At 49.7% G+C, this 21,384-nt stretch overlaps 3 protein-coding genes across 3 annotated transcripts; 2 read left to right on the top strand and 1 right to left on the bottom strand.

Annotated features, from left to right (window-relative positions):
• Positions 1-8,076: 8,076 nt before the first annotated feature.
• On the top strand, positions 8,077-8,388 carry LOC142246285 (histone H4). Its single transcript, XM_075319318.1, has one exon. It carries the CDS (start codon positions 8,077-8,079, stop codon positions 8,386-8,388), a length of 312 nt encoding a protein of 103 aa, XP_075175433.1.
• A 1,514-nt stretch (positions 8,389-9,902) lies between these two features.
• On the bottom strand, positions 9,903-10,289 carry LOC142246284 (histone H2A type 1-like). Its single transcript, XM_075319317.1, has one exon. It carries the CDS (start codon positions 10,287-10,289, stop codon positions 9,903-9,905), a length of 387 nt encoding a protein of 128 aa, XP_075175432.1.
• Positions 10,290-10,613: 324 nt separating this feature from the next.
• Positions 10,614-11,129, top strand: LOC142246283 (histone H2B 1.1-like). The gene has a single exon (XM_075319316.1). It carries the CDS (start codon positions 10,614-10,616, stop codon positions 10,992-10,994), a length of 381 nt encoding a protein of 126 aa, XP_075175431.1. The 3' UTR covers positions 10,995-11,129.
• The last annotated feature ends 10,255 nt before the right edge of the window (positions 11,130-21,384 follow it).

The following is a 21,384-nucleotide window of genomic DNA, read 5'->3' as shown; positions in this document are numbered from 1 at the left end:
TCTCCGGGATTGGAGGCACTGACCCGGCGCTGCCTGTTGCTGACATTTATGTGGACTGGGGCGCAGGGCGGGGGGTGAGGGAGGTGGGGGTAACTGATCGGATCCCTGCAAACGTGCTACTTGGGACAGATTTGGGGCAGATAACCTCCCAGTTTGGGCCCCAACCAAGGGCTGAACCTTCAGCCAGTACTGACATGCCTCCGGACAATGTTAATGTGTTATCTATGAATGATGTAAGGGAGGAGGGAGTGAACTCTGATATTTCTGCTTGCATAGACACCATAGACACACACTCAGCTGCAGCTGTGACAGGGGAGGGGGTCAGAGAAAGGTGTGACAATGCCTCTACAAGTAATCAGCCTGTGAGCTGGGATCTGTTGCCCTCTGCAGGGATAAGCAGAGAGCAGGGTGCTGCAGGGGGAGGACCAGTGTGTGGGGTGGGGGCTACCACAGCAAATGTGGGGTCCCCAGAGATTTCACAGCGGGGTTCTGTTGCTGCAGGAGGGGAACAGGCAGGTGAGATTGGGGCCGGTCCAGGAGCGGAAGTGCTCCCAGGTAAGATCTCGGTGCATGGTTCCCCCACAACCGGGGTGTCAGGAAGCCAGGTAGGTCTGCCTGAACCGGCGACTTGGTCAGGAACGGAGGAGGAGCAGGCACGACCCACGGTCGCAGCGGCTGTGGCCGCTGTCACCCGCAGTGGGAGTGCTGGAAGCCAAGGGGCCTCCCGGAGGTCCGATAGCTCTTCCCCTTCTGACCAAGTGGCAGCCGAGTCAGGTGGAGGCCAGGACACAGGTCCCGGGGTACTGACTGAAGATGTGACAGTCTCGTCGATTCTGGCCACATCTAGTCAGGGGTTTCAGGCAGCGTTAGAAGCTGACGACAGCCTGAAAGCTCTTAAGGAGCAGGCGGCACAGCCTCCCTCGGACTCGGACCCGGAGCGAGTGGTCTGGGACCAAGGACGGCTGTACCGGGCCACGGTCCAGCAGGGTTCACCGGAGGCGTGGCCCAGGGACCGACAGTTGGTGGTACCCTATCCGTTCCGGACGGAGTTGTTGCGGATCGCACATGAGATTCCGATGGCCGGACACCTAGGGATCGCTAAGACCAAGGCCAGGTTAAACCAGCATTTCTACTGGCCAAAAATGGGGGCCGATGTGGCTGCCTACTGCCGTTCGTGTGAAACCTGTCAGAGAGTGGGGAAGGCGGGGCCACGCCCCAAAGCCCCACTGGTATCTCTGCCAATCATCGATGAGCCTTTCCGGAGGGTGGCTGTGGATCTGGTCGGCCCGCTGGCCATCCCCAGCAGCTCCGGGAAACGCTTCATACTGACGGTAGTGGACTATGCCACCCGGTACCCAGAAGCAGTGGCCTTGTCGTCCATTCGGGCTGACAAGGTGGCCACCGCATTGCTGGAGATTTTCTCCCGAGTGGGTTTTCCCCAGGAAATGCTCACTGACCGGGGGACCCAATTCATGTCCCAGCTGATGGAGGCCCTCTGTAAGCAAGTCCAGGTGCGACATCTGGTGGCCAGCCTGTACCATCCACAGACTAATGGCCTGTGCGAGCGGTTCAATGGCACCTTAAAGCAGATGCTTAAGATGTTGGTCGACTCCCATGGGCGTGACTGGGAGCGGTATCTCCCACACCTGTTATTTGCTTACCGGGAGGTTCCACAGGCCTCAACAGGATTCTCACCGTTTGAGCTCCTGTACGGGCGACGTGTGCGGGGCCCCCTGGCTCTGGTGAAAGAGGCTTGGGAAGGGGATTTGGCCACCCCTGGAGTGTCGGTTATCGAGTATGTCATGCGCTTCCGGGACAAAATGCAGGCCTTGACGCAACTGGTACACGACAATATGGCTCAAGCCCAGGCCGATCAGAAGCGTTGGTACGACCAGAACGCTTGTGAAAGGACCTACCAAGTGGGTCAAAAGGTGTGGGTACTGGTCCCCGTACCACAGGACAAGCTTCAGGCAGCCTGGGAAGGCCCATACCTCGTGTACCAGCAGCTCAACCCTGTAACGTACCTGGTCACCCTGGACCCTGCCCGTGGAAGGCGGAAGCCCTTCCATGTGAACATGATGAAGGCACATCATGAGCGGGAGGCATGTGCGCTCCCCGTGTGCAACCTGCCCGAGGAGGGAGAAGCGGAAACCCTCTTGGATATGCTAGCCCAGGTTAGGGCAGGCGGATCCATTGAGGATGTGGAGGTTGGCCACCAGCTCTTGGAGGACCAACGGTCCCAGCTGTGGGCCACCCTACACCCCTTCCGGGGGTTGTTTACCAACCAGCCCGGAAGGACTGACTTGGCTGTCCATCACGTGGACACTGGGGATCATCCCCCGATCCGGCGTTCAGCATATCGGGTCTCCCTGGAGGTGCAGCAACACATGCGCCAGGAGATTGACGAGATGCTGAAGCTGGGGGTGATCCAGGCATCCAACAGCGCTTGGGCCTCGCCTGTAGTCCTCGTCCCTAAGAAGGACCGAACCACTCGGTTCTGCGTGGACTACAGGGGGCTCAATGCTGTCACGGTCGCCGATGCGTACCCAATGCCACGCATCGATGACCTGCTCGATCAGTTGGCCGGGGCTCAGTACCTGACCATCATGGATCTGAGCCGGGGATATTGGCAGATCCCCCTGACTCGCAAGGCCAGGGAACGCTCTGCCTTTATTACCCCATTTGGACTGTACGAGTCCACGGTGATGCCATTCGGGATGAGGAATGCCCCTGCCACTTTCCAGCGGATGGTCAACACCCTGCTCAAGGGACTTGAAGGGTACGCGGCCGCGTACCTGGATGACATTGCCGTCTTCAGTCCCACCTGGGAGGACCACCTAGAGCATCTAGCACAGGTGCTCAGGCGGATCCACCGGGCAGGTTTGACCATCAAGCCGGGAAAGTGTCAGCTGGCCATGAGCGAGGTCCAGTACCTCGGTCACCGGGTAGGTGGGAGAACACTGAAGCCCGAGCCTGAGAAAGTGGAAGCCATCGCATCCTGGCCCACCCCCAGGACCAAGAAGCAGGTGATGTCCTTCTTGGGGACCGCTGGGTACTATAGGAGGTTTGTTCCATGCTATAGTAGCCTGGCAAAGCCCTTGACGGACCTCACCAAGAAGAAGCTGCCCTCTGCAGTCGATTGGACAAAGGACTGCGAGACAGCCTTCCGGGCCCTAAAGGACGCCCTGTCCAGCCCGCCCGTGCTACAGGCAGCCGACTTCACGCGGCCGTTTGTAGTACAGACCGACGCCAGTGACTTCGGCCTCGGTGCGGTGCTCAGCCAGGTGGACTCTGCGAGCCAAGAGCACCCAGTCTTGTACCTGAGCAGGAAGCTGTTACCAAGGGAAGTTGCCTATTCCACGATGGAGAAGGAGTGCCTGGCCATAGTGTGGGCCCTGCAGCGTCTGCAACCCTATCTATACGGGCGCCACTTCATCGTGGAGACGGACCACAATCCCCTCAGCTGGTAGCACACCGTCTCTGGGACGAATGGGCGATTGTTGCGATGGAGCCTTGCGCTCCAGCAATACAACTTCACCATTCGCCACAAAAGGGGCCGTGACCACGGTAACGCAGACGGGCTGTCCCGACAAGGAGAGGTCGCGGACGGGCGCACGGGGGAACACCGGAGTGTGCTGCCCCCTAGCGCCCTCAAAAGGGGGGAGGTGTGAGGCAAATCCCGGGATATGAAGATGAATTACGACTCCAGTCATAATCCCTCATCACTCCCTGGCAGTGCCCCCTCCCTTCTTGTTCTCAGTGTTCCACTTACACCTCCATGGCCATGTCCTGTGATATGGAAATTAGGTGGCTTAGGGACAATGGACACAGGATGACTCCCTGCCGTGACCCTGTAGTGGGGGCTGCTAGCTAGTTAGCAAGGCTATGGAACTAGCAGACAGAACGACTCCAGTAAAAAATGGTTCATATCTCGCAAGCCATATTTCCGATAAATATGGCAACCATAAAAATGGTGTCTCCGCATGCGGACGATGCCGGCACACCCTTTTTATGGGAGCAGGACATTGGGAAATGCCCCAGGCGTGATATCAGCCAATGGGGAACTGGCAGACAGGTCATGAGTCCCCTCGTTCTGTAGCTAAATTCATAACTGTCACAATGAGAGCATTGGCGTCCGCCTACGACGCTCCCAGGCAAAGTTATGGCCCATATTCCATGTTGTGGATTGTCCATAACTCAAGCCAGGGGTGGAGCAGTGCTCCCTCTGAGGTCACTAAGGTAGGAGGGGACCTGGATCTGCCCAGGTTGATAACCCTACTTCGGCCATTTTCCAGGGTTCTTTTCGCTGGGGGCACGTGTAGGAAACATCTGTGGGAAGGATCCTAGAAACCTGGGTACAGCGCCCCCCTGTGGCCAGACGCAACAAGGTAACTGCTGGAACTGTGTATGCCTGTTTGTAACCCATGCTTTGATTGTAACTGTACTCTGACATATGTATATTCTGTAGATTCCCTATTGTATATATTGTAGTTTCTAGTGTGCTTTAGGCTGATTAAATTATATAATTAATCTTGGGCTGTTCTGTTATCTCGATCTTGAATCCCACGTCTGTGTGTTCGGCTAATAGTTACCGTAAATCGGTTGGTGGCAGCGAATTGTGCCAAGGATTATTGTGGGGAGGCCAGTGAGATTCGGGGAGATTTTATATATTCCGCCCGCGGAGGTCGGGGGAATATATACCCTACTCTCACCGGGGACCCTTCAATAATCGGCATAAGTAGTATAGCGGCCTCCTTGCTTATGGTCGGGCAATTCCATAATTGGCCTGACTATAAGAGGGGCGCTAGAGAGCGCATCACGTGCTCTGTCTGTCGGTCGGGAGGTATAAAGGAGGGGTGACCCCCACTTGTTACCCCCCGATTGTGACGTACTGGTAGCCAGCGCGGGGGATTTCTGAGTGACCCCCCCGGTGGTTTGTGACAGTTAGCATTTAGAACTGTGGCATGTGGGGTGTTGGCAGTGTATTTGCGCCTGCGTTCAAAGGTTTGCTGAATGGATAACTGAACGCTGCGCTGGGACAAGGACGTGCTTGATGATGGTGTTCTTTCTGCGTAGGCAACTGCAGGTGCAGGAGTGGAGGAGGCTTGTTCGCAGGCAGCATGGACAGAGGATTGGCTCGCATGCACAACCAGAGAAGACGTAGCAGTGACATCAGCAAGCACTGCTCCTCGACTCTGTTGTACTTCCCACAAAGTCGGGTGCTTGGCTGACATGTGCCTGATCATGCTGGTGGTGGTCAGGCTGCTAGTTTTGGTACCCCTGCTGATGCTGGCACGGCAGGTGTTGCAAATGGCCTTTTTTGAATCATCTGGATCCAACTTAAAAAACTGCCAGACTCGGGAAGACCTAACATTTGTACAGGCACCTTGTGTCGTCGTGTTGTTCCGGGGAACGGTTGCCTGACTTTTGCCTGGGGCCACCACCCTGCTTCTTACTGCCTGTTGTGATGCTACGCCTCCCTCCCCCTGTGCACTGCTGTCCTCGCTCTGCATATCCTCCTGCCAGGTTGGGTCAGTTACTGGATCATCCACCACGTCGTCTTCCTCTTCCGCACCCTGCTCCTCCTCCTGACTTCCTGACAATTGTGTCTCATCATCGTCCACCACTTGTTGGGACACGTTGCCAACTTCGTGAGAACGTCCACTTCCTTGTTCCTTGCCAATGCCCTTGCGCATTTTGCAATGCTGTGCACTGCTGACGTGTATATTCACTACTTGTGCGTTATATCAAAGTTTGTGGAAATTGCACACAAGTGCACCTGTACGCTGCCACCAACAGGCACACACGTGCGGTTTTAAAAACCAAGCACGGACGCAATAAGAACCTAACAGGTTTTTTTGGGGAGCGACAATTACAGACAAGTCAGACACTATCTGGACTGTTTTACACTGTGTACACCAGCCCCAGATATGATGAAGGCTGGTATACGGTCACCACTACCTTGCCTGCCTGCCTGCCTGTATACTGGTACAATAGTCCTGACAAGGACTCTTTTGGTCACTAGCCTGTATTATGACCTGGCTATACCCTGCCTGTATATAGCAACAATAGTCCTGAGAAGGACTCTGCTACTGTACTCCGACCTGGCTATACCCTGCCTGCCTGTATACAACTAGAATAGTCCTGAGAAGGACTTTTGGTCACACTGTTTGCAGCCCTGCAACTGAAAAAGCTATAAAGGGCCACAAAGCTTTCCCTGAATCAGCGACACTCTCCCTGCACTGACTGTCTGGATAGCTGTGAGCAGAGCACAGCGCGCCGGCCGGTATAAAGGCTCGGTCACGCTGTGCAGGCCGGCCAATCACTGCAATTCCACAACTAACAGGGCTGTGGCATTGCAGTGGTCTGCCAGCCAATCCCTGCATGAGGGCTGGCTCTCAAAAGAACGCCAACATGCAGAAATGAAGACCACGAGTAAAGCACGAGTATCGCGAGATTACTCGGTCCCCGCCGAGCAGCCCGAGTACAGTGATGCTCGTGCGAGTACCGAGTAGTTACAAGCATGCTCGCTCATCACTAGTAAGTATTGATTGACCTATAAAGTGCTGCAAAGCAGGAGGAATATTATTGCAAAAAACAGGGACCTAAACATGATAGGTTGAATAGAATAGACTCCCCTCACTTCTGGTCTGATGAAGCCTGCTCTGTGACACACAAACTGCGGTTACCTCTCCTGGGGGGGCTCCAGACCCTTGCACTGCTGGCACTTTATCCCTGCATTGATTTACATTCTATTCTGTCTTGGTATGTAATCCCTGTTTGCAAAAACATTCCTCCAGCATTGCAGCACCTGTCAATACTTAATATTTGATGAAATGATGATGTTTGTGAGTACATTTTTTTTTCTTTAAGGAGGGCAGTTCTAATTGTGTAAGTTTGTAGGGGTTTTGTTAAAATATCCAGAACCTTGCATTGCTGGCACTTTATCCCTGCATTAATTTAAACTGTTTAATGGTATGTAATCCCTGATTTTTTTTTTTTTATTCCTCCTACATAGTATAATTATATATATAAATAATAATTATTTGATGGAATGACTACATGGTTGTGACTACAATTGTTATGACTTTGGCAGCAGGGTGATACTTACCCATATGTAATTACACAGGTCTGTAGTGATTTTTTTCCTGCCAGAAGTCTCTTGCATCTGTCATCTTTTCCTCTTTTCTATATTCAATATTTGTATCTGATATGGTTTTTGTACCCAAATCAATGTCATTGTTTTGCAGGATACCACACTTGTTTCTCCGGTTTTTCTTTTCATTTTTTTATTAGTGGTTTAGCAGACACCCCATGGGTAACCAAACAGGTCTCCCTGAGGTCTCTCTATTTACTCGATCTTTTTACTAGTATTTACTTGAATCATATCTGAAGGATTTAGCTTTTTCTAAGCCTCTATTGCTATGGACCTCTCACGCTCCGGTCAGGAAGAGCCTCCGCCAGTCGGAGCATTGTATGCGATCCCCGCCCCAGTTATACGGCCGTGTGACTGCTGCCTAACTACTGCTCCCATCATCCCGTGCCTGCTCTGCACTACTACTCAGCAATCTTCATCCTCTGGCTGGTGATAGATGAAGCCGTTTATATCTCTCCACACACCGGACATTGGCGCCTGAGTGTGAGGCCGCTTCTCTGGGAAAATGTAAGCTCATGTTATAGCACGGACCTCCTGCTTGTAGCTGTGGAACTGATCTGTACATAGACTGCAGGAATAAGCGACTGGGGAGATAATGACGGAGATCTGGAAAGGTGCTTACATAACACATTAGTGTTCGGTGGATTTTATCTATGGACTGTATTTGGGCTAATTCTCATGGGGAAGAAGTTATATTAGAGTCAAAAGAACTGCAGAAGAAGCAGAAAGGGCGGTAAATTCAAACTCCCTAACAGTTCCGTATTCAGCCAATCAGCAGAGGAAAGGGCGGAGTTCTCAGTTTATAAAACACGCCCCGGACACGCGTCATCTCCTCAGTTCTCCTTCTGGTCCGACCATCCTCTACATAAAGGAGGAGTCGGCGGCCGTTCATCACTTGCTCTTTTCTTGCTACTCTGAAGATGTCTGGTCGCGGTAAAGGAGGAAAAGGTCTCGGGAAAGGCGGCGCCAAGCGGCACAGGAAGGTGCTCCGTGATAACATCCAGGGCATCACCAAGCCCGCCATCCGCCGTCTCGCCCGCAGAGGAGGCGTCAAGCGCATCTCCGGCCTCATCTACGAAGAGACTCGCGGAGTCCTGAAAGTTTTCCTGGAGAATGTGATCCGTGACGCCGTCACCTACACCGAGCACGCCAAGAGGAAGACCGTCACCGCCATGGACGTGGTGTACGCGCTGAAGCGCCAGGGCCGCACTCTCTACGGCTTCGGGGGTTAATTCTGCTCTATTCTGACAACACAAAGGCTCTTTTCAGAGCCACCCACATCTACCTGAAAGGCTACAATGTCCTGCTGCTGTGGGGTGAGCGGAGGGCGGATCTCCTGTGCCCTGGTGAATGCTGTTCGCTCACTGATCTATCATGTGGCTGATCATATAACACCGGGTACATGATGGGGGTGGTATAGCCGAACATGGCGATATCTGAGCACAGTCCATATCCTGCTGTGCTGCGGTCACTACAGAGTAAGAAGCAAAGTTCTGCTGTGAGATGAATGTGTTGATGCTGCTTAATGATATTTTTAGGATCAGACCCGTGTGGGTGATCGGGTGCAGCAAATATTCACCGGGAATAACGCTGTATGAGGCAGCTGGATAGATGGACGCACTGTACCGGGTTTATAAACTCCTGTGTAATCACCGCGTCTTGGACACTTTAGTCTCGGATCGATGGCGACCACCGAAGATTAATGATAACCCTTCAGAATAATAATGGCGGCTCATCCTCCATCCAGCGCGATCACCGTGTGCGGGGGCAGCAGGTCTGGAGGACAGGACTGCGCTGTATCCGGAGTATTGTAGAGCTGCCCCAGACCTGAACCCTCACAATATAATCTCCCCTATATGCAGAGGCGCAGGTTATAATCAGATGGACGGAGAGCAGCGATTGGGGGGATGTTCACAATAACGGCAGGAGGGTCACAGCAGCGGAGACTGAAAAGTATCTGAAACCGCAGCTGAATACGGTGACACCAAAGGGTTAACACACGGATGAGCGCTCTTAATGACGTGTATATAGGCGGAGCTACGACGAATTTGAAATTCCCGCTCAGTGGTGACGGTTTCTTCTGTCCCTTTTCTGTAACACGTGCTCCTGCCTTCTTTACAGTTTGTCCTGCTGCTGTGGGGTGAGCTGACTGCCGATCTCCGGTGCATGCTGTAACTGTCACTGATCTGTCATGTGTCTGATAATACAGATAACACCGGGGTGTATAATCCAGTACAAGTGTCTCCTTCCCGTATTTAACTCATTACTGGCCAAGTATCGGCCGATCCCGCTCTACAATAGTACCCGTTGCCCTGACATATGGCGACTGTGAGACGAACGGGTTTTATTGTACCCCCCAAACCCCTGCAGCGCCCACATCCAGCTAGAACATACGAGGTGATCGGGCAGATCTACCTGTATCCATAGTTCCGGCTGCGCACGACTGTGACCCTATTTAGCGGGGAAGTTTGTGACTTCTGTAAAATTGCTTCTAGGTTTCATCACATGATGTCAGCTCTGGAGCAGATCAGCCCATTCATTTCACGCCCTGAATATCTGCTCTGTAGGAAACGCAGCACAGGAGTGCGGGAAGTACATATATCTATACACCGCCGGGTGCTCCTGTTCTATCAGACAATCCGATAAGTTCAGACATCGGCCGATATCAGCGGCACCAGCTCTGATGAGAAGGATGTGGTGGCTCTTAGAAGAGCCTTTGTGTGGTGGAGGATGCGGATCAGCGGCGTTACTTCCTCTTCTTGCTGCTCTCGGTCTTCTTGGGCAGCAGCACGGCCTGGATGTTGGGCAGGACGCCTCCCTGGGCAATGGTCACCCCACCCAGCAGCCTGTTCAGCTCCTCGTCATTGCGCACGGCCAGCTGCAGGTGCCGGGGGATGATGCGGGTCTTCTTGTTGTCCCGGGCAGCATTGCCGGCCAGTTCCAGGATCTCAGCGGTCAGATACTCGAGCACAGCGGCCAGGTAGACCGGAGCGCCGGCGCCCACTCTCTCGGCGTAATTGCCCTTGCGGAGAAGCCTGTGCACACGACCGACCGGGAACTGCAGTCCTGCCCGGGATGAGCGGGTCTTGGCCTTAGCGCGGGCCTTCCCTCCTTGTTTGCCGCGTCCAGACATCGCTGCGTTTTTAAAGATCAGCAGGTAAAGAACTGTGATGTGACGCGTGTGCGGCTCCAGAGTGTTTTATAAGCGGCTGCTCCGCCCTCCTCTCCTGTCATTGACTGAATCTGAAGTCAGCCATGGCAATGAGACTTGTGGATCCACCAATGAGCTGCAGGGGCGGTGATCATGACGTTTCCACAAGTCACATGCTTTTTCCCCTAATGGAACAGCGATGTGGCATCAGTGCTCATTTGCATGGCCGGTCTATAAATACGGCCGCTCTGGGAGGAGCAGGATCATTATTGTCTTCTCTTGTGGCGAGATCTTTCTCTTCTCATCATGCCTGATCCCGCCAAGTCCGCCCCAGCCGCCAAGAAGGGCTCCAAGAAAGCCGTGACCAAGACTCAGAAGAAGGACGGCAAGAAGCGGAGGAAGAGCCGGAAGGAGAGCTATGCCATCTACGTGTACAAGGTGCTGAAGCAGGTGCACCCCGACACCGGCATCTCCTCCAAGGCTATGGGCATCATGAACTGCTTCGTGGGTGACATCTTCGAGCGCATCTCAGGGGAAGCCTCCCGCCTGGCTCATTACAACAAGCGCCACACCATCACCTCCCGGGAGATCCAGACCGCCGTGCGCCTGCTGCTGCCGGGAGAGCTGGCCAAGCACGCCGTGTCCGAGGGCACCAAGGCCGTCACCAAGTACACCAGCGCCAAGTGATCACCACCGCTGCTCCCATCCTCCACACCACAAAGGCTCTTCTAAGAGCCACCACATTGTCTACAGCAGAGCCTGATACTGGAGAGACTGGCTATACAGCACAATAACGCGGTATATAGTGCTATATAGTTGGAATGTCAGTATACACAATAATTTTGAGATTTACGAGGGTATGGAGAGAACAGTACTACCGTATATGGGGGTACTAGAAAACTGGGAACATCGCGGGCAGTAACAGGTTAACACAGCGTCTATGGGCGGAGCCAGAGCCTTACTGACTGCTGATTGGCTGAGCGTTAAATTTGAAATTCCCGCTTTATGGCTGAGCGTTTCCGTTCTTTGTTCTCGGTACACGCGGTGATTCGTTTTATTTCGTCTTCTCAAATAAGAAATAACATTTGGAACACCATTCTAAGTCTGAACTGGGTGCAAGAACCTAAAAAAAAAATCACTAAATTCATGTCAGTATTCACACAGCAGTTTCTGCTATTACATGTATTCCCCTTGCATAGTCACTGGTGTGCATACCTTCTCTCCATATATTTAGTCTTCTCAGGCCGGGAGTGATTGATCTGTCCGCACTATATTGCTGTATACAGCGCTGTATGGGCTTTGCATATTCTACTAATACTGGACTGTTTGGAGTAACTGAATATTACTATGAAAGCTTTATATGGGTGTAAAAAGTACAATATGGGATGTAGACAGCATGGAAGGTGCACAGCAGTATATGCATACCTCACAACTTTTGAAATAAGGAAAGATGGACAAATCATGCGTTGCGCGCAGCAGCAAATTTTGACCACGCCCCTAGCCACTCCCATTTGGCAGTAAGGGTCATTCAGTAGATGCCCCGGACTGTTCGTTAATAGTCATAGCAGCCAGATTTTTCTTATTTCTGTCACTATATGACATGTTGCTTATTTGTGCCTATAAGGCCATGTTCACACGTTGCATCAATTGTTTATTGTTGTTTCTGCCGCTGTCTGCACTATACTATGCAATTACAATCTTCTCTGATTTTTCCTGCATTTTTTTTTCTGCCTTTTCTCTATTATTTAATGCGTTTTTGGTTCAGATGTGAATCTGCGTTTTTAAGTGTTTTTATTGTAGAGAGGCTTTTTCCTGCGTTTTTTTAAGTTCCACATAGAAACCTCCAGAGAAAAAAAGCATCAAAACTGCAGAGATCAGCAGCATGTTCTCATGGAATCCACTTTACTTGGACAATTAAACACAGCAAAATATATGTGCAAAAAACAGCAGAAAAAAAATGCAGCATTTACACTACATGTGAACACGGACTAAATGTCCAAGCAAAGTGGATGAGACGTAATGAAATCTCAGTCCTCGGTCTGAAGTCACTGCTGAACTGTGCGGATTTGGTGTTTTTTTTCTTTATAATCTTCAGGATTCACATCAACACAAAACGTATCAAATAAGGGGACAATGCATAATAAATACCGCAAACACGCAATAATCAGAGAAGAATGTTATTGTCTTCGTGGTGCGGACACCTGCAGATAAAATGCAGCATTTACACTACGTGTGAACACGGCCTCAGCGATGCATTTTTATTACATTTTTATGGGATTTAATAAATAAAAATAATTTGCGCTATTTTTTTCCCGCCACTTACCGATCCCCATAAATAATCTGATCGCTGTCTTGTTCAAGTCTTTACGATTACAGGGACACCAAATATGTCCATGTTATTTGCTGATTTGTGATGTTTATTATTTTATAAAAAGTGTAATAAAATGACATTCTATTTTTTTTGATTATTTTTAGTAATTTTAATAGAAGAAAAAAACTCTCTTTTCCTGTCCCTCTAGAATAAAGGACACAGAGACGCTGCTCTGTACAATGGAGCTCTGTGCAATCAGAGGCTTCATTGTAGGTTTATTCATATAAAATCCTCCCTCTTACATCATCAATTCCTAGTGGATCAACAGCTAGAGCAGCGGTGGGGAACCTCCGGCCCGCGACGACTTTTTCTGCGGCCCCCAGGCTGATTCCTGGGGACTGCAGTCGCATCTTGCTGGCTGCTGGCCCTTTAAAACCGCACAGCACGTTCAATGCTGAACACTGCATTTCCTGTATCTGAAAGACTACGTCCCCACGCTGGCACTGCCTACGTGAGGACATACTTTGTAGGTGGGGTCGGCGTGAGGAGCGCTAGAATCAAACAGGAGAGGATTGACTGCCAATCCTCCCCCAGGTCTGTTCGCGGTGGTGGCTCCCTGTGCCCGGCGGTGGTGGCTCCTTGTGCCCCGCGGCAGCTCCTCCTCTCCATGCCTGCAGCCACCTCCAGCACTCAGAGAACTGGGGGAGGCTTGGATCACTAACTGCCTCCAAACTCCCCCAGGTCTGTCTGTGTGTCCCCAGCGCTCTGTGCCCCTCTTTTTCCCCAGTGATCTGTGCCCCCCCAGTCTCCCCAGTGATCTGTGCCGTCTCCCCAATCTCCCCAGTGATCTGTGCTGTCTCTCCAGTGATCTGTTCTGTCTCCCCAGTGATCTCCGTGCCCCCCCTAGTCTCCCAAATGAGCTCTGTGCCCCCCCAGTCTCCCCAGTGAGCTCTGTGCCCCGCGCCTCTCCCAGGTCTGTCTGTGCCTTCAGCCTCTCCCATCCTTCTCTGTGCCCCCAGCGTCCCCCAGGTTTGTCTGTGCCTCCATCCTCTCCCATCATTCTCTGTGCCCCCAGGGCTGTGTCCCTCCGGCATCCCCCAGGGCTGTCTGCCCTTGGCTATGTATATAACCCCAGCAATGTTTGTGCCCCCAGCTATGTCTCTGCAACCCAGTGATGTGTATATACCCCCAGTACAGTCTGTGCTGGCCAGTGATGTTTGTATCCCCAGTGACGTCTATGCCCTGCTGCTTCCCTAGTGATGTATATTCCTCCCAGCCCTCCCCAGCAATGTTTATGCCCCCCCCAGCTATGTCTGTGCTCCCCATCAATGATGTATGTACCCCCCAGTGATGTCTATGCCCCCAGCCTCCCCAGTGATCTATATTCCTCCCCACCCTCCCCTGTGATGTATATACAGCAGTCCCAGACAACTCAAACCTGGAAAAGCAACAAGAACATTGCCTAATATTACAGCTGCACCGAAGAGTAGAAGCTCCAGCCACCACAGTGAGTTAATTGTTTTAACAAATATACAGTGCCTACAAGTAGTATTCAACCCCCTTCAGATTTAGCAGGTTTGATAAGATGCAAATAAGTTAGAGCCTGCAAACTTCAAACAAGAACAGGATTTATTAACAGATGCATAAATCTTACAAACCAACAAGTTATGTTGCTCAGTTAAATTTTAATAAATTTTCAACATAAAAGTGTGGGTCAATTATTATTCAACCCCTAGGTTTAATATTTTGTGGAATAACCCTTGTTTGCAATTACAGCTAATAATCGTCTTTTATAAGACCTGATCAGGCCGGCACAGGTCTCTGGAGTTATCTTGGCCCACTCCTCCATGCAGATCTTCTCAAATTTTTCTAGGTTTTTTGGGTGTCTCATGTGGACATTAATCTTGAGCTCCTTCCACAAGTTTTCAATTGGGTTAAGGTCAGGAGACTGACTAGGCCACTGCAACACCTTGATTTTTTCCCTCTTGAACCAGGCCTTGGTTTTCTTGGCTGTGTGCTTTGGGTCGTTGTCTTGTTGGAAGATGAAATGACGACCCATCTTAAGATCCTTGATGGAGGAGCGGAGGTTCTTGGCCAAAATCTCCAGGTAGGCCGTGCTATCCATCTTCCCATGGATGCGGACCAGATGGCCAGGCCCCTTGGCTGAGAAACAGCCCCACAGCATGATGCTGCCACCACCATGCTTGACTGTAGGGATGGTATTCTTGGGGTCGTATGCAGTGCCATCCAGTCTCCAAACGTCACGTGTGTGGTTGGCACCAAAGATCTTGATCTTGGTCTCATCAGACCAGAGAACCTTGAACCAGTCTGTCTCAGAGTCCTCCAAGTGATCATGAGCAAACTGTAGACGAGCCTTGACATGACGCTTTGAAAGTAAAGGTACCTTACGGGCTCGTCTGGAACGGAGACCATTGCGGTGGAGTACGTTACTTATGGTATTGACTGAAACCAATGTCCCCACTGCCATGAGATCTTCCCGGAGCTCCTTCCTTGTTGTCCTTGGGTTAGCCTTGACTCTTCGGACAAGCCTGGCCTCGGCACGGGTGGAAACTTTCAAAGGCTATCCAGGCCGTGGAAGGCTAACAGTAGTTCCATAAGCCTTCCACTTCCAGATGATGCTCCCAACAGTGGAGACAGGTAGGCCCAACTCCTTGGAAAGGGTTTTGTACCCCTTGCCAGCCTTGTGACCCTCCACGATCTTGTCTCTGATGGCCTTGGAATGCTCCTTTGTCTTTCCCATGTTGACCAAGTATGAGTGCTGTTCACAAGTTTGGGGAGGGTCTTAATTAGTCAGAAAAGGCTGGAAAAAGAGATAATTAATCCAAACATGTGAAGCTCATTGTTCTTTGTGCCTGAAATACTTCTTAATACTTTAGGGGAACCAAACAGAATTCTTCTGGTTTGAGGGGTTGAATAATAAATGACCCTCTGAATAAACTTTTCACAATTTAAAAAAAAATAAAAAATAAAAAAAGAAATAATATTCTTTTTTGCTGCAGTGCATTTCACACTTCCAGGCTGATCTACAGTCCAAATGTCACAATGCCAAGTTATTCCGAATGTGTAAACCTGCTAAATCTGCAGGGGGTTGAATACTACTTGTAGGCACTGTATTAGGGTAATTTTCAAGTTGATAATTTTGTGCGGCCCCCGAAGGTTGGTAGAAATTTCCAAATGGCCCCCGGCAGAAAAGAGGTTCCCCACCCCTAAGCTAGAGCAACTAGAAAGCCTAGGAGGCTGCTGGACACATGTTTGAAAGTTGCTGGTTTGAATCCAAGGTGGTGAAAATAAAAAACGTATTTGCCTTTTTTTACTCATTTCTTTATAATAGTTTTATCAGAAGAAATGCATCTGACTCTTCCCTTCACCTACAAAGAGATGCAGTATTTATCTATCTATCCCTCTATCCATCTATCCTCTATTTATCATCTATCCATGTGTCCTTTATCTATCCTCTATCCTTCTATATAATCTATCCTCTATCTTCTGTCCTTCTATCTAATCTATCCTCTATCAATCCTATCTAATCTATTCTCTATCTTCTATCCTTCTATCTCATCTATCCTTCATCCTCTATCTATCTATCTATCTATCCTCTATCTATCCTTCTATCTAATCTATCCTCTATCTTCTATCCTATATAATTTATCCTCTATCCTTCATCCTCTCTCCTAATATCTAATCTATCCTCTATCTCTTCTATCCTTTATCCTTCATCCTCTATCTTCTATCCTTCTATCTAATCTATCCTCTATCAATCTATCATCTATTCTCTATGGCCTTGTGGGCACACTGCGTTTTTACCGGCAGTTTTATCCACGATTTTGCTGCGGAAATTTCTTGAGAAATGTTTGAAATCTTTCTGCAGACATTTCCCAGAAAAACCTATGGGAAAAAATTAGATGTCCGCACACTGCGGTTTTTTCTAAAGAAAATTCTTTCTGCAGAATTTCTTGAGAAAATGTGCATTTCACTTCTTTTCCGCAGGGACCTGCGGTATTTCACTCCATTCACTGTAATGTAATCGCGAAATACCGCGGGTATACCGCAGGTAGCAAATGCTGTGCGGTATACCCTCGGTATAGCCGCGATTTACCTGCGGTAATGTTCATCACTTCCCTGCATTTTGCAGGGAAGTGATGCCATTACGACAGGAAGAGGAAGTGGAGCAGAGTATAAACACACACACACGTCACACTCCTTGGATGCCACACAGAAGCACTTCCGTGTGACCTCCTGGTGCCCATGTAGTCTGTGTCCCACTCCAACCCCGCGGCTGCCTGCACTGCAGCGTTTCAGTGTCTGCCCGCAGTATCAGCAGCTTCTCACGCTGCAGTGCTGGCAGCCGCGGGGATGACGAGCGCTGCTGTCAGGAGGTTAGATGAGATCATTACCTGCTGTGACGATCTCCTGCTCTCCTGACATCAGCGCTGTCACTGACTTCTATGGTATGGATCGGATCGCCGTAGGACGCCATTATTGGATTACGCCGGACCTTGAATTGATTGTTCTTTTCAATAAATTGGAGAAAGAGGGAATGTTTTGGGGGAGTGTTTTTTCAAATAAAACTTTTTTTGTTGTCTATTTTTTATTTCTTACTGACTGGGTTGGTGATATCAGGTATCTGATAGACGCCGTGACATCACTAACCCCAGGGCTTGATGCCAGGTGACATTACACATCTGGCATCAACCCCATATATTACCCTGTCTGCCACCGCACCAGGGCAATGGGATGAGTTGGGCCGAAGCGCCAGGATTGGCACATTCAATGGATGCGCCACTTCTGAAGCGGCTGTAGCCTGCTATTTTTAGGCTGGGGAGTGTCCAATAATGGTGGACCTCCCTAGTCTGATAATACCAGACCACAGCTGTCCGCCTTACCTTGGCTGGGGATCCAATTTGGGGGGACCCCACGTTTTTTGTTTTAAAGTGTTTATTTAATGTAAAATAATAGCGTGGGGTGCCCTCTGTTTTGGATTACCAGCCAAGGTAAAGCTGCCAGCTGTGGTTTGCAGGCTGCAGCCGTCTGCTTTACCCTAGCTGGCTACAAAAGATAGGGGGACCTCACGTCGTTTTTTTTTAAATTATTTATTTATTCTTTGGCTAAATACAAGGCTAAGCACCCTTTAGTGCCACATGAAAGTCACTAAAGGGTGCCAGCTTAGAAAATGCAGGGAGGTGGGACATTATATAGGTCTTTCTTATCTATTATCTATCCCTCTATCGATTCATCTATCCATCTTTCCCTCTATCTATTATCTGTAAGCATAAAAATAACCGCAGGGACCAACCTGCGGAAAAAATGCATGTGTTTTTTCCGCGGTTTTGGTGCGTTTTTTTACCGCAGGTGTGGTAATCTTCAATTCCCAGAAGATTCCTGCTATGTGCGCACTAGAAAAGTGATTTTTCTCAAGAAAATTTCTTGAGAAACTTCTGGGAGTTGAAGATTACCGCATCTGCGGAAATAAAAAGCACCAAAACCGCGGTTTTGCTGCGTTTTTGCCCCGTTTTTTCCGCAGGTTGGTCCCTGCGGTTTTTTATAAATAAAGCATGTTGAAAAAGTGAAAAAAAGGTAATGTCCTTCTGATATAGATAGATAGAGAAATAGATAGATATGGATAGATAGAAGAATGGATAGATAGATAGAGGGATAAATAGATAGATAATGGATAGATAGATAGCTAGAAGGATAGATAGAGGGATAGAAAGAGGACAGATCAATCAATAGATAGAGTCCCTTTGAGCACACACTGCATTTCTCACGAGCGGTAGTGTGTTCACATTACCGACCGTGGGAAATGACCTGTAATTACCTCTGCAGTCTCATTGCGAGCCTGCATTCTGCACAGTGTCAGTCGCGGCTGGATGCAAGCGTCATGGGACCTATGTGGATTACGCCGGAGCTGTGTGTTGGGGGGTTAATAAAGGGGTGAAAGAGGGGCTTTTTGTCTTTTATTTAAAATAAAGGATTTTTCCGTGTGTGTGTTTATTCACTTTACTTACAGGTTAATCATGAAAGCTGTCTCATAGACGCTGCCATGATTAAGCCTGGAGTTAAATGGCAGCGATCCGCTGCCATTTAAGGCTACTTGTACACTTGGACGGCTTCCGTTACTATCCGCAGCTTTGAAGAATTACGGTAAGCATTGCAGGAAACCGTTATATTCCTCATAGACTACAATTAGCTACGGATAGCAACGGATGGTCTTGCATTGCATCTGCTGCACGACGCAGCATCGTTATTTTGATGCTGTGTCGGGTGGAAGGAACGCTGCATGTAGCGTTTTTGTGTTGTTAAATAGCTCACCTTGATGGATTCTATTGGAATCTGCCACGGTGTCAAATGATTGTCTATGGTGGCAGTTTCCGCCGCTATGCGCTAAGTGGCGGAATCCGCTGACGGATTTCGTCACGTTCTACTGCGCATGCTCAGCATGTCCAGCAGAACGATTGAAATCGTTTATAATCACTCTTGGTCTCTGTCCCCCCCTCTCCCCTCCTCTCTCATACTCACCGATCACGGGCGTGATGCTGCACAGTTGTCACAAAGCTCCGGCGGCTTTTCCTCTTATGAAAAAGCCAGCCGCCCATTATTCAATCTCGTATTCACTGCTTCCCCCGCCCACCCTCGCCTATGATTGGTTGCAGTCAGACCCTCCCCCACGCTGAGTTACAGCTGTCTCACTGCAACCAATCACAGCCGCCGATGGGCGGGTCTATATCGTGCAGTACAATAAATAAATAAATAATTAAAAAAACAAGCCAAACTGCTAAAGGCTGGTATTGTCAGGATGGGAAGCCCCACGTTATGGGGAACAATAACGATATCAGCCAGCAGCCACCTGGATTTGCCCCATCCATTAGATGCGACAGTCCCGGGACTCGACCCGGCTCACCCCGAATTGCCCTGGTGCGGTGGTAATCGAGGTAATAAAGAGTTAATGGCAGCAGCCCATAGCTGCCACTAAGTCCTAGGTTAATCATGGCAGGCGTCTATGAGACACATTCCATGATTAACCTGTAAGTGAAAGTAAATAAACACATCCACCCAAAAAAATCCTTTATTTGGAATGAAAGAAAAAAAACCCACCCTCTTTCACAACTTTATTAAAATCCCGAAATACCCCTCCAGGTCCGGTGTAATCCACACGAGGTCCGGCGACGCATCCAGCTCTGCTACATGAAGCTGACAGGAGCGGCAGTAGAACACGACCGCTCTCTATCAGCTCCACGCAGCAACTGAAGTGAATTGCTCTGTCAGCGGGAACGTCACTGAGGTAATGCCGGTGTGTGTGCGGTGATGATGGGTGCGGTAGTGCCTGCGTGTGCGGGGATGATGGGTGCTGTAGTGCCGGTGTGTGTGCGGGAATGATGAGGGCTGTAGTGTCGGGATGTGTGCGGTGATGATGTGGGCGGTAGTGTCGGGATGTGTGCGGTGATGTGGGCTGTCTCTCCATAAGGATGTCATCTCCTTTGTCTACACTTGTCCATCCTGTGCCCGGAACAAGACGCCCAAACACCTGACCTATGGCCGTCTCCTGCCTCTACCGATTCCCTCCATTTCATGCCAACACATTGCCATGGATTTTATCACGGACTTGCCGTTATCTTCTGAATATATGGTCATTTGGGTCGTGGTGCACCGATTCTCCAAGATGGTTCATTTCGTCCCCATGGTCGGCCTACCCTCTGTTCCGGAACTCGCCGATGCCTTCATTCAGCACATCTTCCGGCTGTACGGATTTCCCTTGCATATACAGTCATGGCCAAAAGTTTTGAGAATGCTACAAATATTAATTTTTACAAAGTCTACTGCTTAAGTTTTCCTAATGGCAATTTGCATATACTCCAGAATGTCATAAAGAGTGATCAGCTTAACAGCAATTACTTGCAAAGTCAATATTGGCTAAGAAAATGAACTTTAACCCCCAAAACACATTTCAACATCATTGAATCTATTCCCTTAAAAGGAGCATTGTTTTAGTGATTGTTCCATTAACACAGGTGTGGGTGTTGATGAGGACAGGGCTGGCGATCAGTCATGATTAAGTAAGAATGACACCACTGGACACTTTAAAAGGAGACTGGTGCTTGGTATCATTGTTTCTCTTCTGTTAACCATGGTTACCTCTAAAGAAACACGTGCAGCCATCACTGCTCTGCACAAAAATGGCTTAACAGGGAAGAGTATCGCAGCTACAAAGATTGCACCTCAGTCAACAATCTATCACATCATCAAGAACTTCAAGGACAGAGCTTGCATTGTTGCCAAAAAGGCTCCAGGGCGCCCAAGAAGGATCAGCAAACACCAGGACCGTATCTTAAAACTGTTTCAGCTGTGAGATCGGACTACCAGCAATGCCGCGCTAGCTCAGCAATGGCAGCAGGCTGGTGTGAGTGCTTCTGCACGCACTGTGAGGCGGAGACTCTTTGAGCAAGGCCTGGTTTCAAGGAGGGCAGCAAAGAAGCCACTTCTCTCCAGAAAAAACACCAGGGACCGACTGATATTCTGCAAAAGGTACAGGGAGTGGACTGCTGAGGACGGGGGTAAAGTCATTTACTCAGATGAATCCCCTTTTCGATTGTTTGGGACATCTGGAAAACAGCTTATTAGGAGAAGAAGAGGTGAGCGCTACCACCAGTCTTGTCTCATGCCAACTGTTAAGCATCCAGAAACCATTCATGTGTGGGGTTGCTTCTCAGCCAAGGGAATCGGCTCACTCAGTCTTGCCTAAAAACACAG

This window comes from Anomaloglossus baeobatrachus, chromosome 7, assembly GCF_048569485.1.
Source record: "Anomaloglossus baeobatrachus isolate aAnoBae1 chromosome 7, aAnoBae1.hap1, whole genome shotgun sequence".
Classification (NCBI taxonomy): Eukaryota; Metazoa; Chordata; class Amphibia; order Anura; family Aromobatidae; genus Anomaloglossus; species Anomaloglossus baeobatrachus.
This window is presented reverse-complemented; position numbering and strand designations above follow the sequence as displayed.

What these genes read in the sequence shown, in the direction of transcription:
- LOC142246285 (XM_075319318.1), top strand. Translation starts at nt 8,077, where the DNA reads ATGTCTGGTCGCGGTAAAGGAGGAAAAGGTCTCGGGAAAGGCGGCGCC.
- LOC142246284 (XM_075319317.1), bottom strand. Translation starts at nt 10,289, where the DNA reads ATGTCTGGACGCGGCAAACAAGGAGGGAAGGCCCGCGCTAAGGCCAAG.
- LOC142246283 (XM_075319316.1), top strand. Translation starts at nt 10,614, where the DNA reads ATGCCTGATCCCGCCAAGTCCGCCCCAGCCGCCAAGAAGGGCTCCAAG.